The sequence below is a fragment of the Nomascus leucogenys genome, chromosome 7b, assembly GCF_006542625.1.
Source record: "Nomascus leucogenys isolate Asia chromosome 7b, Asia_NLE_v1, whole genome shotgun sequence".
Classification (NCBI taxonomy): domain Eukaryota; kingdom Metazoa; phylum Chordata; class Mammalia; order Primates; family Hylobatidae; genus Nomascus; species Nomascus leucogenys.
Window position 1 is genome coordinate 74,217,177 of NC_044387.1, and position 14,640 is coordinate 74,231,816.

At 41.5% G+C, this 14,640-nt stretch overlaps 1 protein-coding gene across 1 annotated transcript in view; it reads left to right on the forward strand.

Annotated features, from left to right (window-relative positions):
- Positions 1-14,640, forward strand: part of TMEM131L (transmembrane 131 like) — an 81,255-nt gene that overhangs the window by 11,762 nt on the left and 54,853 nt on the right. Inside the window, exons 4-5 of the mRNA XM_030816253.1 lie at positions 13,142-13,219; positions 13,725-13,878. Of these exons, the coding sequence (XP_030672113.1) occupies positions 13,142-13,219; positions 13,725-13,878 (232 nt within the window). The remainder of the gene's footprint in view (positions 1-13,141; positions 13,220-13,724; positions 13,879-14,640) is intronic.

A 14,640-nucleotide genomic window follows, 5' to 3' on the forward strand; every position in this document is an offset into this window, starting at 1 on the left:
AAGCTATTCTCCTGCCTCAGCCTCCCAAGTAGCTAGCTGGGATTACAGGCACGTGCCACCACGCCAAGCTAATTTTTGTATTTTTAGTAGAGATGGGGTTTCACCACGTTGGCCTGGCTGGTCTCGAACTTCTGACCTCAGGTGATCCTACTGCCTGGGCCTCCCAAAGTGCTGGGATTACAGGTGTGAGCCACCATGCCCGGCCCCCAGGCTGCTTTTTATGTTATGTGGGAATAAGGCACTAACCCTTGAACTGGGGGCTCTCTGGAAATCCTTCCCTTGCTATCTACCTAAGGTAAGCTAGCACTCCTTTCAGTTTCTTTGAGTGATAAAAGTTGTTTGATCTTTTTTTACATAGGAATGATAGGCTGTCAATCTCTGGAAAATGATTATATGTTAAGGGGAAATTAAGTGATATACATTTACTTATCTACCTACTTCTGAATATAGCTTTTTTTGTTGTTTTTTTTTTTTTAAAAGGAATTGCTTAAACTTCTAAAAATTTTCTGAAGTTTCAAGTGAGAATGCTTCTGTGGAATGGGAACTTGGGAAGGGGAGAGGTAGAGGAGGGTTGGTGACTGGAAGAAAGGAGGGGCGCGTCGTGAAGACTCTAGAAAGAATACCAAGATGTGTGAGTAGGGGTGTTCTCCCTCCCCTCACTTTTGTTTCAGACTCAGTGGTGTCTCTTCACGCTCCGTCTTCCTCCTTGTTTGCTGCTTTAAAATCTCGGCTTTCTTGGCTACTGTGAGGACACAGTTTCCTGGTCCCTCTTTTAACTCAATGTTTACCTTGTCTCTCTTTATTTTTTTTGCCTCCCAGGAGAATTGACTAGTTCCTTACTGAAATCCCTAAGAGATCCCTGTTGTAGCAGCTATAATACTCAAAAGCTTTTGTTTTTATGAATTTTTCTGTACTAGATTTAACCCCTTAAGAGCAAGAATTATGCCCTAATCTTTGTTTTCCTATTACCTAGCATAGAGTCTGGCAATATAACATGTAGTAAATAAATGATTGATAATTGGATAAGTGAATCTTAAAAAGGAAAACATTATAATAAGCTATTTATGAAGACATGACACACAGACTTTCCTTTGACTTTCATTTATTCTATTAGAGTACTTTAGAAACTTTTGTTAGAAGACTTAGAGATACCTTATAAATAACACCTTTCTTCCTGACCAAGTTCTGAATCATTGGATATTTAAGAATCTGGAGTTAGAGAACTAAAACCGGCTTTGTATTACTGATAAGACATATTCTCCTGTATCAGCTAGGGTAAGAGAGCCAGGAGTTACTAACTCCTTCTCCCCTAGGGTAGACTTTGGGGTGTGGCCCACTGGAGGGGAAGTTTGGGTCTGAAGGACAGATGCTTCCCAAAGGGTAGAGAGGAGGAGGAAAGAAACCAACTCCTCCAAGAGCCCCCCTCCCCTGCTAACCCCTTCCTACAGCACAGGATGCTTGTCTGTTGCCCACCAATTAGGGAATTCCTCGGCCTCCAAGGAGAGAGGAAGGCTTGGGGTTTAGGGAAAGAGAAGCCTTTCATTGTGATGTCCTTGGTTTCTGTGCTCTTGACCCTTTGGAATTACCTGTTAAGCCCGAGATCAGCCCTGTGCTTTCACCTTCTCAGACCTGTTCCTCCTCCCCTGAGAGCCAACCCCTCCCCTGATTTCTTCATTGACCCTCCTTGAACTGCTGGGGTCTGCTGTTGAGTTTGCCCCTAGACAGCTTTGAGATGGATTAGATAAATTCACTAATAATCTGCCCCAAGGCCACGCTGTAACCAGGGTTGAAAGTTCACATCTTCCTCTGTTTCCCATGCCAAATTCTTTTCAACTGCAATATCCAGTACAGTTTATCAGAGCTTTTGTGGTGAGATTAAATAACAGTGTTAAAATATGGCAGTAGAAAATATCAGCCATATAAAATGCCTGTCATAGAGATGCATAGTGGGAGTGAATAAGAGGGTGAATTCCAAACCAGACCACCTGGCTAAAAATCTTGGTTCTGAGTGACTTTAGCCAAGTTACCTAATCTCCCTGTGTCTCAGTTTATCTGTAAAATATGTAATAATAGCCCTTTCGGATACGGTTGGTGTAGCTATTGAATCAATCAATTTATGTAAAGAGCTTAGAACTAGTCTCTGGCACATAGCTGAAATGCCTTAATCATTTAACTTTTAAAAGGAAGCTTCTGAATATAAACCCTCTCCTATTATGAAATTCCGGGAGAACTTTAATATTCAGAGATTCGACCTCCCCACGGGACATGAAAGTTCAAGGCTATGGTAGTGTATCCAGTTATCTTGGCCTGTGAGTTAACATTCAAAGAATTTGAAGTCCTCTTCAATTTCTTGTTTTATTTTATTTTTATTTTAATCAGAAGTTCTCCATGCCTCTGTGCAGCTGGGGAACTTTTAGTAGCTACAGGCTGGATTTGTTTTTGCTAGAATGTGCATGGTTTCCCCAAGGTTTCAGAATTTATAGTGGTTCAATAGTAAGTCATTTGAGCCTCACTTGAATCTACAGTCTTAATGAAACACACAAGAATAACAGATTATTAACTTCACATCCAAAAAAATTGGAAAACGTGTCCCCCCACCCCCCAGCCCTCCAAGCACTAATTTTAAGCAGAATCGTCCCCAGTATTTCATATTTACCAAAGAGAGGAAAGGAAGTTGGAGAGAGCCTCACCTTGCTTTCCGCTTGGATCCATGCTGGTTGTCGAGTCTTAGACCTTTGCCCTTAACGCTTGGCAGGGAGAGATCACCATTAGTCAGGAGGCTAATCTGGGTACTTTGGGGGTTAGAGAGGAGCCACCTGTGCATACCACCGCTCTGCTCAGGAAGGGGCGCCTGAGATGCTCTGGCCTTCCCTCAGAGTTTATAAATTTGCCTGGCGGTAGCCCAGATACTTGGCCTGCCTGTCTTCTGTTTTCTGTGTGTGGATTTCTGTTTCTTCCTTGGGCCCTTGTTTCTGGCATTTCCCGGCACTTTCGTGCTAGTGGTATGGAGGCTGTGTTAGCAGCAGAGCTTCTGCAGTCTGTGGGCAGTGACGTTGAGATCTGTGCACAGGGTGGTTTCCATTGCCTCTCACTGTGGACTTGCGGGGACTTCTGAAACTTCTTAGGGAAGGTTGCTTCTAAGGGAAAGTTGTTTCCTTTTTGTCCACTTATTTCAACTGGAGTGGTGTTCTCAGCAGATGCCCTGAGGTGAGCAGTTGTTGACACTTTGGAAGTGTGAGTCCATCAGGGCCTAGTGGGGATAGTTCCTTCTTTTTCTGTGTTAGTCGGCTGTGCCCCCAGGACTTGCTTGTTCTCCACTGTTCAATTTAACCAGCTTTTTGTGTTAGTCTCTTTCTTTTTAAATTAGTGCATTCCTAACTTTTTGGTCTAGATATTTATTTTCCCTTTAGATCTTTCTCTAGATTTTTTTCGGTGTGTTCTCCCAAAGCAAAAGAGATAAAATCAAGTTCTGGGTCTACTAAAAACATCTATAGTTCAAACAAATTTTTTTCTGTTTGTTGCATTGCATAATCTTACGTAAGAGATACTCTCCTGTCAGCCCAGTGTCCCAGTCAGGCCCAGGCTCGGTTTATCTTGTCCTGCCTGGTTCCCCTTTAATGGTTTCCTCTTTGCTGCGCCTTCTCTTGATTGAGTCCTAAATGCCATAAACTTCTCAAGCGTATTCCCTCAGGGCACAAGCAGTAATTGTATTTCCATTGAAAAATGCACTGAGCATTCCACACTCACCTTCCTGGTTTCCTCTCACGTGTCCAGGTTTGTGTAAGGCTTGGTGTAGCTGCCTCAGTCTTTGATGGTAGAGCTCCTTAATTGTTTACTATGGGGGATTTAAGTGTATTTCTTCACAGTTCCTAGAACTCAGTCGTGGTTTCTTAATTATTTTTATTTTTACTTTTGTTTTAAGACAGGTTCATGCTCTGTTTCCCAAGCTAGAGGACAGTGGTGCAGTCACGGTTCATTACAACCTTGGCCTCCCGAGCTCAGGTGATCCTCCCTCCTCAGCCTCCTGAGTAGCTGGGACTACAGGCATGTACCACCACGCCCAGCTAAGTTTTATATTTTTTTGTGGAGACAGGGTTTCACCATGTTGCTGAGGCTGGTTTCAAACTCCTGAGCTCAAGTGATCCACCTGCCTTGGTCTACCAAAGTGCTAGGATGACAGGTGTGAGCCACCATGCCTGGCCTGTTTTTTGAGGAGCAATTCCAGTCTGCTGAGATCTTGCCTGTCTTCCTTTATTAGATTCTTTTAAAAGCTCCATTTAGCACAAAGATATATTTCATTTTGAATACCTGTACAATGAGATCTCAAAGTATCTTCACTTGTCTTTTTATGTCTGTTTAACCTGGCTTTCGAGATGTTGTTTTATTTTTTTTTTCCTCTTTAGTTGACATGTAATAATTATACTTAGGTATGGGATAGAGAGTGCTATTTTGATAATGTATACAATGTGTAACGATCCACTCAGGGTAATTAGTGTGTTATCACCTCAGACATTTATCATTTCATTGTGTCGTGAACATTCAAAATCCTCCCTTCTGGCTTTATTGTAGTCAACTGCAGTCACCCTGTAGTGCTGTAGAACACTAGAACTCATTCTGTCTGTCTAGCTATAACTTTGTATTGGTTACCCAGCAAGGTTTGGTTATTTCTTTTTGTTTTGTTTTGTTTTTTGAGACAGAGTTTCGCTCTTGTTGCCCAGGCTGGAGTGCAGTGGCGTGATCTTGGTTCACTGCAACCTCTGCCTCCCGGGTACAAGTGATTCCCCTGCCTCAGCCTCCCACGTAGCTGGGATTACAGGCGCCTATGGCCACGCCCGGCTAATTTTTGTGTTTTTAGTAGAGATAGGGTTTCACCATGTTGGTCAGGCTGGTCTCAAACTCAGGTCAGGCTGGTGGAACTCAGGTAATCTGCCCGCCTCAGCCTCCCAAAGTGCTGGTATTTCAGGCATGAGCTACCGCACCCGGCCCAGTTTGGTTATTTCAAACCATTTCAGCTGTGTCTCGTTCTTGCCTTCCCCCTTCCCTATATATATGGGGTAAGATATACTTAACACAAAATTTACCATTTTCACCATTTGTATGTGTACAGTTCACTGACAGTAAGTACATTCACAGTGTTGTACAGTCATCACCACCATCTGTCTCCAGGACCCTTTCATCACCCCAAGGGGAAACTCCATACCCATTAAACACCTTCCCTCAGCCACCACTATTCTCCCTGGCAACCACTGTTCTACTTTCTGTCTCTATGAATTGGACTATTCTAGGTCCCTCATAGAAGTGGGATTATACAGTATTTGTCCCTTTGTGTTTGGTTTATTTCATTTAGCATAATGTCTTCAAGGTTCACCCATGTTATATAGCATGTATCAGAATTTTATTCCTTTTTAAGGCTGAATAATTTTCTGTTGCACATATATATCATGTTTTGTTTATCCACCTTGTGGCATTTATGAGTAGTCTTGCTATGAACATGGGTATATAAGTATCTGAGTCCCTGCTATCACTTTTGAGTGTATACCTAGAAATGGAATTGGTAATTCTGTTCAAGTTTTTTGAGGAACCACCATAGTGTCCTTTCTTTTATAGCCTAATTCTCGCCACAGCGATGCCTACTTAAGTATAAGCTGTGCCCATGCTACTCAAGGTCAAGCGACGGCAGCCTGCATCACAAAGCTTAAACCTTTGCCGAGCCTGGATCTTGTTTCAGGGCCTGTGCCAGACGTGCAGGGCCTACTTGTCATTTGTTTGAGGCCCAGCATCATCCAACTGTATAAAAATAGTTACTTGCCTTTGGACAGAGCCAACATACACTGCCTGACCTATCAAGGTGAAAATCCCACATGGCTCTACTGAAGCTGCCAGCCCAGGCTGTAATAGTTAAAAGCTAGTTATCCAGGTGTAAAAACCAAAGTGTTGCCCAACACAGATGACTTCCACTTGGCCAAACCAAAAGTTTAGATAGTACAGGGGTTATCTTAGTCTCCCAATTGCTTTTTGTCTGTCTTTCAGGGTTTCTGGCACATTGCAGGGGGTGGGAGGTAGTGTCCAGTAAATGACACTTCTTCTTTTCTTGAGTTCTGTTCCAATCAAGAAAGAAAAAGAACTTGAAGTGTTTTAGGGGAAAGAAAAAATCTCTTAGAAACCAAAGGAGTGGTAAAGAGTTTTCTTCTAAAAGCTTTAATGTGGGAAAAATGCTTCTGCCAAGCACCTAAATTATTTGTTGTGGAATTTTATTAAATAAATGCATTAATTGTGAATGAGCAAATCAATATGATCTCCCCTTTGAGGCCTACTGTGTACCCAGTGGTTTGCATATGTATCTCATTTAGCACCCATAATATTGCTGTGAATTCAATAACTTGATTTTATAGAAGAGGAAGCTGAGTCTTAGAGTGGGTGGGGAATGTCCCCAGGCTTTTATGGCTGGGGTTTGATCTCAAATCTGTGTTGGCTAAGGCACTTGGCCACACTGCCTTTTCTAAAATGATGTGGATAAGGAAAAATGCTATCCATATGCAGTAGCCTCTTTTTTCCTCAAAGCAAACTAATTTCAGCCACTTCCTAGGTTTTTGCAAATGTTTGCATGAGTGGGTCTGGCAGTATAGTTAGATTTTGTTTTAGTGGTTAATATCTGAGGAATAACAGGGTAGTGGTGGTGGTGGGGGGGTTGAAACACAATTGCTATTTAATATCAGGGAAAAATAGCTGTACGGTACTTATTAATAACTCAGCTGAGCCTGCTGTTATGCAGGAAACACTAGGAGTTTGGTTATAGAATCTGAGTGTTATGTGGAAGGCACCCAAGATAGCTCTCATTTTATACAAGATCATTTGCCATGTACATAATACTGTGTGTGGGGGCCACCTGCTGGAGCAGTCAGATGGCTTATACAGAATCAGTGTTCCAGATGCATATGTTGGCATAAAAGATTTACTTTTTCTTGTTTTTTTGAGATGGACTCTGTTAGCCAGGCTGGAGTGCAATGGTGCAATTGCAGCTCCACCTCCCGGGTTCAAGCAATTCTCCAGCTTCAGCCTCCCGAGAAGCTGAGATTACAGGCGTGTGCCACCATGCCCAGCAAATTTTTGTATTTTTACTAGAGACAGGGTTTCACCATGTTGGACAGGCTGGACTCAAATTCCTGACCTCGAGTGATCCGCCCTCCTTGGCCTCCCAAAGTGCCGAGATTACAGGTGTGAGCCACTGCGCCCGGCCGAGATTTACTTTTACAATGACTTCTAATATTTCACATTCAAAATTGTGAAAGGGGAGAAAGATGTCTGAGAAAAATAGAATCTAAGATTGGGATTTGTCTAAGTAATTCCTTCATATTTCATAAGTTATAGTCCTTAAATAAAAAGGTTTCATGTGGTTATTACCAGGAACATCAAGCCTCTTGTTCATTCTGTCTGGATTAATATAGATTCTCAAATATATTTATTAGGCTGTGCTTCACTCTTGTTGATAAGTCATCAAAATGACTTAATACTTTAAGTCTGTTATTTCCTTTCTGTTAAATTGCACACAGTCCCCCCAAATCACACCCTTCTTGTGGCCTAGGGCACTAGAAATTCCTTAGCAAGTGAAGGGAGATGATTACTTTAGTATCCAGTTCCCTAAATTCTTACTTCTTCACCACAAAACTGTGGAAATACATGACATACAAAAGGAGTTTTAACATTTCTATTTTCTTGACCTTTGCATTTTATCTTGGTATGGTTTTCTAATATATATCCCTGTGTTGATGGGTTTTTAGGCCTTTAGGTACCTAGGAGAAACAAATTTGATCTGTTTTGATTTGTTAAAAAAGTACTGACTGCAGTTTAAAAATCTGATATTTTTTTTTCTGTTTTTCTGCTACCTAGCCCCAAGATCTTTGATAAGTCTCTTAACCCCTCCAAGCCACAATTTCCCCCATCTTCTAAAAGGGGATAATACTTTATATGAAATAATATGAAATATATAAACTATATTAATACTTTCAATGAAGACTACGTAAGAAAAAGTTGTTTATAGAGTTACTTATTCTTTTTTCTATAAAATGTCTGATCTGATTTGTTAAAGGAGTACGGGAGGTTTCAAAACTAGAGAATTAGGTTTTTATTTGTTTTTCCTGTCTAATCAATCCAGACTCACTCTGGATGAGGGCATGTCCTGTTGTCACACAGTGTGCTCAGTTGGGGACGGTTGGGGAACTTGTAACCCTAGTGTGTGGTTGCCCCCTGGCCAACATTTTGGTTAGAGTTTCTTTTTTATCAAGTTAACATTGCTATTGTTTTGTTCTTTTTTTTTTGAGATGGAGTCTCACACTGTTGCCCAGGTTGGAGTGCAGTAGCCTGATCTCGGCTCACTGCAAGCTCTGCCTCCCAGGTTCACGCCATTCTCCTGCCTCGGCCTCCCAAGTAGCTGGGACTACAGGCGCCCGCCACTGTGCCCAGCTGATTTTTTGTATTTTTTAGTAGAGACAGGGTTTCACCGTGTTAGCCAGGATGGTCTTGATCTCCTGACCTCGTGATCCGCCCGCCTTGGCCTCCCAGAGTGCTGGGATTACTTACAGGTGTTGGCCACTGCTCCCGACCCAATTGTTTTGTTCTTTTGAGAAATATATGAACTTGAAACTTTTTCTTTTAGAAAAATTAGCATACTTCTGAAGGGCAGTTGGGAGGTGCTAGAACTCCCCCTTGTGGGATTCTGAAATATGTCCTACAGCAAATGAAACAAAATAGTGATTTTTAAAATGCCTCCCGCTAATAGAGGAATCTTAATTAAAATGGCAAGTTATAAATATATCCGTCCAGAGATTTACTAAGAATGACAAAATATTAGGCTTTAAATCATAGCAAATTACTCTGCCAAATAGGGTTGTTAATTGTGTCAAAAACTGTTAATATGACTGTGAACTTTTAACATCTTTTCATTTGAAGAAATATTGTAGAGAATTGCCTTGTCAGGTTAAGACCTTAACATAGTTAAGTTGTTGTAGATTTCTTTAAAAAAAAAAAAACTTGGTTATAAATGTGTACTTTAAAAGTGTTAATACGATTTTTTTCTTTAAATGTTTTTTGAAAGTTTCAGATCAGAAATACACACTGAGTATCGGGTTTTTATTCTTTTATTTTGTAGGCACCGTTTACTATTTTCTGTTTCTTGCCCTTTTCAAGCTTTTCTTGCCCTTTTCAAGCCGATTCCGTAGCATCTGTGGCTGTATGCCCACCTCTATCCACTCACCAGCTGTTTACTGAGTGCTGATGAAGTGATAGGTATTGTGCATTCGAAGCACAAGATGCTTAGAATCTCCTGGGCAAGATAGACCCTGACCATGTTGTTGTGAGAAGTGTTACAAAAGGTCAGGTAGAAGTTGCTGTGGTGTCTGAAAGGGATATTTAAGCCAGGACATGAAGCATAAATCAGATTTAGCTAGGTGGAGAGGTGGGTGGGTTGGGGGAGTGGGTGCAAGGCAAAGGGACAGAAAATTCAAAGGTGGTGAGGCAAGCAGAGCAGAAACGAGACCAGTGAGGTTGGAGCATGCGCAGGGAGGTCGAGACTAGGCAGGTGCTGGAGTTTTATAGCGACAGCAGAGGATTTGGGACTTTTGCCAAGTGAGAAGTCTTTGAAGAGTTTTAAGCAAATAGTGGCATGACCAGATTTGTATATGGGTAAATTCACTCTTGATGCAGTGTGGAGAATGGAGTGGAAAGGGCAGAGGTGGATGCAGGGAGACTAGGAGGAAGTTACTGCACCATAATTTTTTTGTGTAGTTTCGTGTTGTTAGAGTATTTATTTTGACTTTGTAGGCTGTACAGTCTGTGTTGCAAGTACTCAACTCTGCTGTCGTAGCACGAAGGCAGTAGCAGACAGTCCATAAAGGAACGGGTATGGCTGTGTTCCAGTAAAACTTTGCTTACAAAAACAAGCAGCAAACTGGATTTAACCTCTGGGCATAGTTTGCCAACCCCTGATGCCTGGGGTATTAAGAAAGAGGAGAAGTGAGTGGGTTTAAGGGCTCATGAAGGAGGTACAATCAGTATGACTTGATTATGGATTTGTTTGAGGAAAGTATGAGAAGCTGAAGTGCAAGTGGTTTTCAGGTTTCCGGCTTAAACAACTGGATAAATAATGATAGGGTTGATGAATAATGGTGCTAAGATTAGGGACACAGCAAAGGTGGCCAGCTTGGGGTGTGTGAGGATTCAGGTGGATGCCCAGTCACTGGTTGGACATATAGGTATGGAGAGGACTAAGCTGGAGGAATCGATGTGGGAGGGTTCAGCAAGCCAACAAGCTCCCCTTGGGAGAGAGTGAAGAGGGCATAGGCGGCATCCAGCATAACTCAGTGTCTGATGGTTAAAGGAGCAACAGCTGGCAGAGGAACCAGAGAGAAAGAAAAACCGAGAGACAAGTGGTTCAGGCTGTAACAGGACAGGGGGCTGGTGGCAGCAGGGAGAGTGGTGAACAAAAGGAGAAGTTTCTGTTAGATTTGGCCATGTGAGGATCATTTGTAACCTTGGTTAAAGTAGTTTCAGAGCTGGGCATGGTAGTGCACGCTTGTAGTCCTAGCTACTCAGGAGGCTGAGGTGGGAGGATCGCTTGAGGCCAGGAGTTTGAGGCTGCATTGCACTATGATTGTGCCTGTGAATTGCCACTGTGCTTCAACCTGGGCAGTATAACAAGTATTTTATTTTATTTTTTGAGGTGGAGTTTCACTCTTGTCACCCAGGCTGGAGTGCAATGGCACGATCTCAGCTCACTGAAACCTCCACCTCCTGGGTTCAAGTGATTCTCCTGCCTCAGCCTCCCAAGTAGCTGGGACTACAGGTGTGCGCCACTATGCCCAGCTAGTCTCGCTCTGTCGCCCAGGCTGGAGTGCAGTGGCACGATCTCGGCTCACTGCAAGCTCTGCCTCTCGGGTTTGTGCCATTCTCCTGCCTCAGCTTCCCGAGTAGCTGGGACTACAGGCGCCCGCCACCACGCCCGGCTCATTTTTTGTATTTTTAGTAGATACGGGGTTTCACCATATTATCCAGGATGGTCTTGATCTCATGACTCCGTGATCCGCCTGCCTCAGCCTCCCAAAGTGCTGGGATTACAGGCGTGAGCCACAATGCCTGGCCATTTTTTTTGTATTTTTAGTAGAGACGGGGTTTCACCATTTTGGCCAGGCTAGTCTCGAACTGCTGACCTCAGATGATCCACCCACCTCGGCCTCCCAAAGTGCTGGGATTACAGGCATGAGCCACTGTGCCCAGCCTAACAAGTCTCTTTTAATTTTAAAAATAAATTTTAAAAATTAAAAATCAGTTTCAGAAAGTGGGCTTTTTCTGTTTGATGTTGGGATTTGTTCATAGACAAATTTAAAAATCTAGTTCTTCAGGCTGGTGTATTGGTGCACTTCTGTAATCCTAGCACTTTGGGAGGCTGAGGTGGGTGGATTGCTTGAGCCCAGGAGTTCAAAACCAGCCTGGGCAATATGGTGAAGCTCCGTCTCTATAAAAAATACACAAATTAGCCATGGGTGGTGATGTGCGCCTATAGTCCCAGCTACTTGGGAGGCTGAGGTGGGAAGTTGGCTTGAGCCTGGGAGGTGGAGGTTGCATGAGCCGAGATTGCACTGCCCGACTCCAGCCTGGGCAACAGAGTGAGACCCTGTCTCAAAAAACAAAACAAAAAAATCTAGTTTAAGATTTTAGATTCATTTTACAAATCATATTATTCTATTTAAGAATACTAGCAGATATGAACAATGATTTCTTTAAAAGAGTGTTTAATGTTTGGTCCCATTTACAAACTTAATTAAACTCCTTAAATATTTTTACTGCATTAAAAATATATTTTATTCTTTTTCTTAAAAAAAGATTAAAAGAGTCACGGCTCACTACAGCCTTGACCTCCTGGACTCAATCAATCCTCCCACCTCAGCCTTCCTAGTAGCTGGGACTACAAGCGCACATCACCACGCCTGGCTAATTTTGGTATTTTTTCTAGTAGAGACGGGGTTTTGCCATGTCGCCTAGCTGGTCTCCAACTCCTGGGCTCCAGTGATCCACGGCCTTGGCCTCCCAAAGTGCCGGGATTACGGATGTGAACCAATAATGTGCCTGACTTACCCTTTTTTTCTGTATTTTAATTGCCTGAATGATAATTGAAGTAGTTTAAAATGTATTCTTATATAATGTACTTGGGTAAGTTTTATAAATCTAACAAACATAATTGTAGTGATTCTTCTTAGTAACGCATCTTTCCTGGGTTTTTTAATAGGTACTCACTATTAAGCCAGCCTAGGCTTTGCAGAATGCCTTCTTACCTTGCCAAGATTTGATGTTAGGACTGTGGCTCCCGGGTGGAGTACCTTTTTGGAATCACTATGCCAGAGACATGAAACTTAACGAAAGAGGAAGTCTCATAGCCCATGTCTGTTAGATTCACATACTGCACTAAGTAACTTTTTGCTGTATTCACATTCCTGTAGCCCCCACCCTCCTAACCCAAGATTGTATCTCTTGATTGGATTTTCCATTTTCCTTTTCTTAAATATGCGTTGACATCATCCCAGGGGCTGTTAAGATCTTTAAATTTGACAGAGTCTTTCATTCTTTTTATATACTTTTGTCTCTTTCATCCATAGCTCTTCCCTGTTAAAAATGATAGTCAGTTGAATTTTGGACATCTTTTTTTTTTTTTTTGGTCTAACTTGAGGGTCATGGTTTCTAGGTCATTGTACTGATATAAGGCACAGTTAGAATTTTGTTACTTTGTAAACCTACTTTAAAATAACAATAGACTCCTGTGTTTAAATAACATTTTCAACAAACATTAGAAACACCAAACTCCAGTGTTCCTGTGTATATTTAGAACATACTCACCTGCTTATAGGTGTAATAAGGAATTTTCATGTTGCCCGAGGGAGAACTTATGATTTTCATTAGAATGTAAGTTCAGTGACAGTCCTGAGAACAGATTTCTCTGTTTAGCTTACTGTTGTATATCCACTAAAAAGAATAATGCCCAGCATTTAGCAGATACTCAAATATTTATTGAATAAATGAAAAAGTGTAGTTTCTGAATACGTGTGAGATTGAGCCTTTTACTTAAAGTTCTTTTCCTCCTTTTTTCTTCTTTTAGGCAGAAACCACTAATACTAGCCTCTTGCAGGTGCAACTGGAATGCAGTTTACATAATAAAGTGTGTCAGCAATTAAAGGTAAAATAAAATATGTATTGTTTTCTCTCTGCTTTCCTTCCTGCCTCTTTGCTTAAAAATAAAACACAAGGCTGGGTGCTGTGGCTCATGCCTGTAATCCCAGCACTTTGGGAGGCCAAGGCGAGTGGATCACGAGGTCAGGAGATTGAGACCATCCTGGCTAACACGGTGAAACCCTGTCTCTACTAAAAATACAAAAAAATTAGCTGGGCGTGCTGGCGGGTGCCTGTAGTCCCAGCTACTCGGGAGGCTGAGGCAGGAGAATGCGTGAACCTGGGAGGCGGAGCTTGCAGTGAGCCAAGATCGCGCCACTGCACTCCAGCCTGGGTGACAGAGTGAGACTCTGTCTCAAAATAAAATAAAATAAAATAAAACACAAAACAGCATATTCTGTTCTCACACACGTGTCATTATGTTAAATGCTTTTCCTTTCCTCCATAGTTTGAAACCACAAAGTTGAGATGATTTTTGTTTTTCCCTTTTTTCCTCCTGCCTCCAATCGCAGAGTTGTTATCTGGAATCTGATGATGTTTTGCGTCTACAAATGAGCATAATGGTAACAATGGAAAACTATTCGAAAGAATTTGAAGAAAACACACAAGATTTGTTAGATCATCTCTCTATTGTTTACGTAGCTACAGATGAATCTGAGACCTCAGGTAAGGTGGAATGTTTAAAAATTTTCATTATATTTTCATCAGTCTGCATCATCATTCTATAACATTTATGAATAGATTGTATCATAGCAAACCAAGACAAATAGCATTTGCTTTAATTATTAAGCAATTGTAATAGTAACTGGTTCTCAACCTACAACTGCTAAGAAGGCTGTATTATTTTGGGGAGAAGTGACAACTGCAAACTCTTCTGAGTTTCCTTAGGAATAATTTTTCTTGATGTTTGGAGACAGTAAGCAAATTAAATGGGCATGACAGTTTAATATAAATACTTATTTGAAGTCTTGGGTTTCTTGTTCCACTTGTAATGATTTGCCTAAGCTCATTTAACCACGTCATGCTGTTTTGTATTTTAAATAACTAATAGATTGCGGTTGTTCCTGGATGCTTGACAAGTTAGGTGGAATTTTAGTGTTCACTTTTATGAATTTTATCTTTGGAAATGTGTGTCCTACCTATCAGAAATAAATGCGTTCATCTGTTTAGCTTCCTAAGAACTTTTTTCAGAGACACATTCTGTGATCCATGAAATTCGTAATGTAGAGTATACTAGTATCTTTTGGTTATCAAGACTCTTCTGAATGTGACTGTATATATGTATTAGTATTCAAGGAAAGTATGGTTTTTATTCTTTGTTTTTTGTTTGTTTGTTTTTTGGTTTTGTTTCTGTTTTTGTTTTTTTTCAGACAGGATTTTGCTCTGTAGCCCAGGTGGGAGCACAGAGATGTGATCTCGGCTCACTGC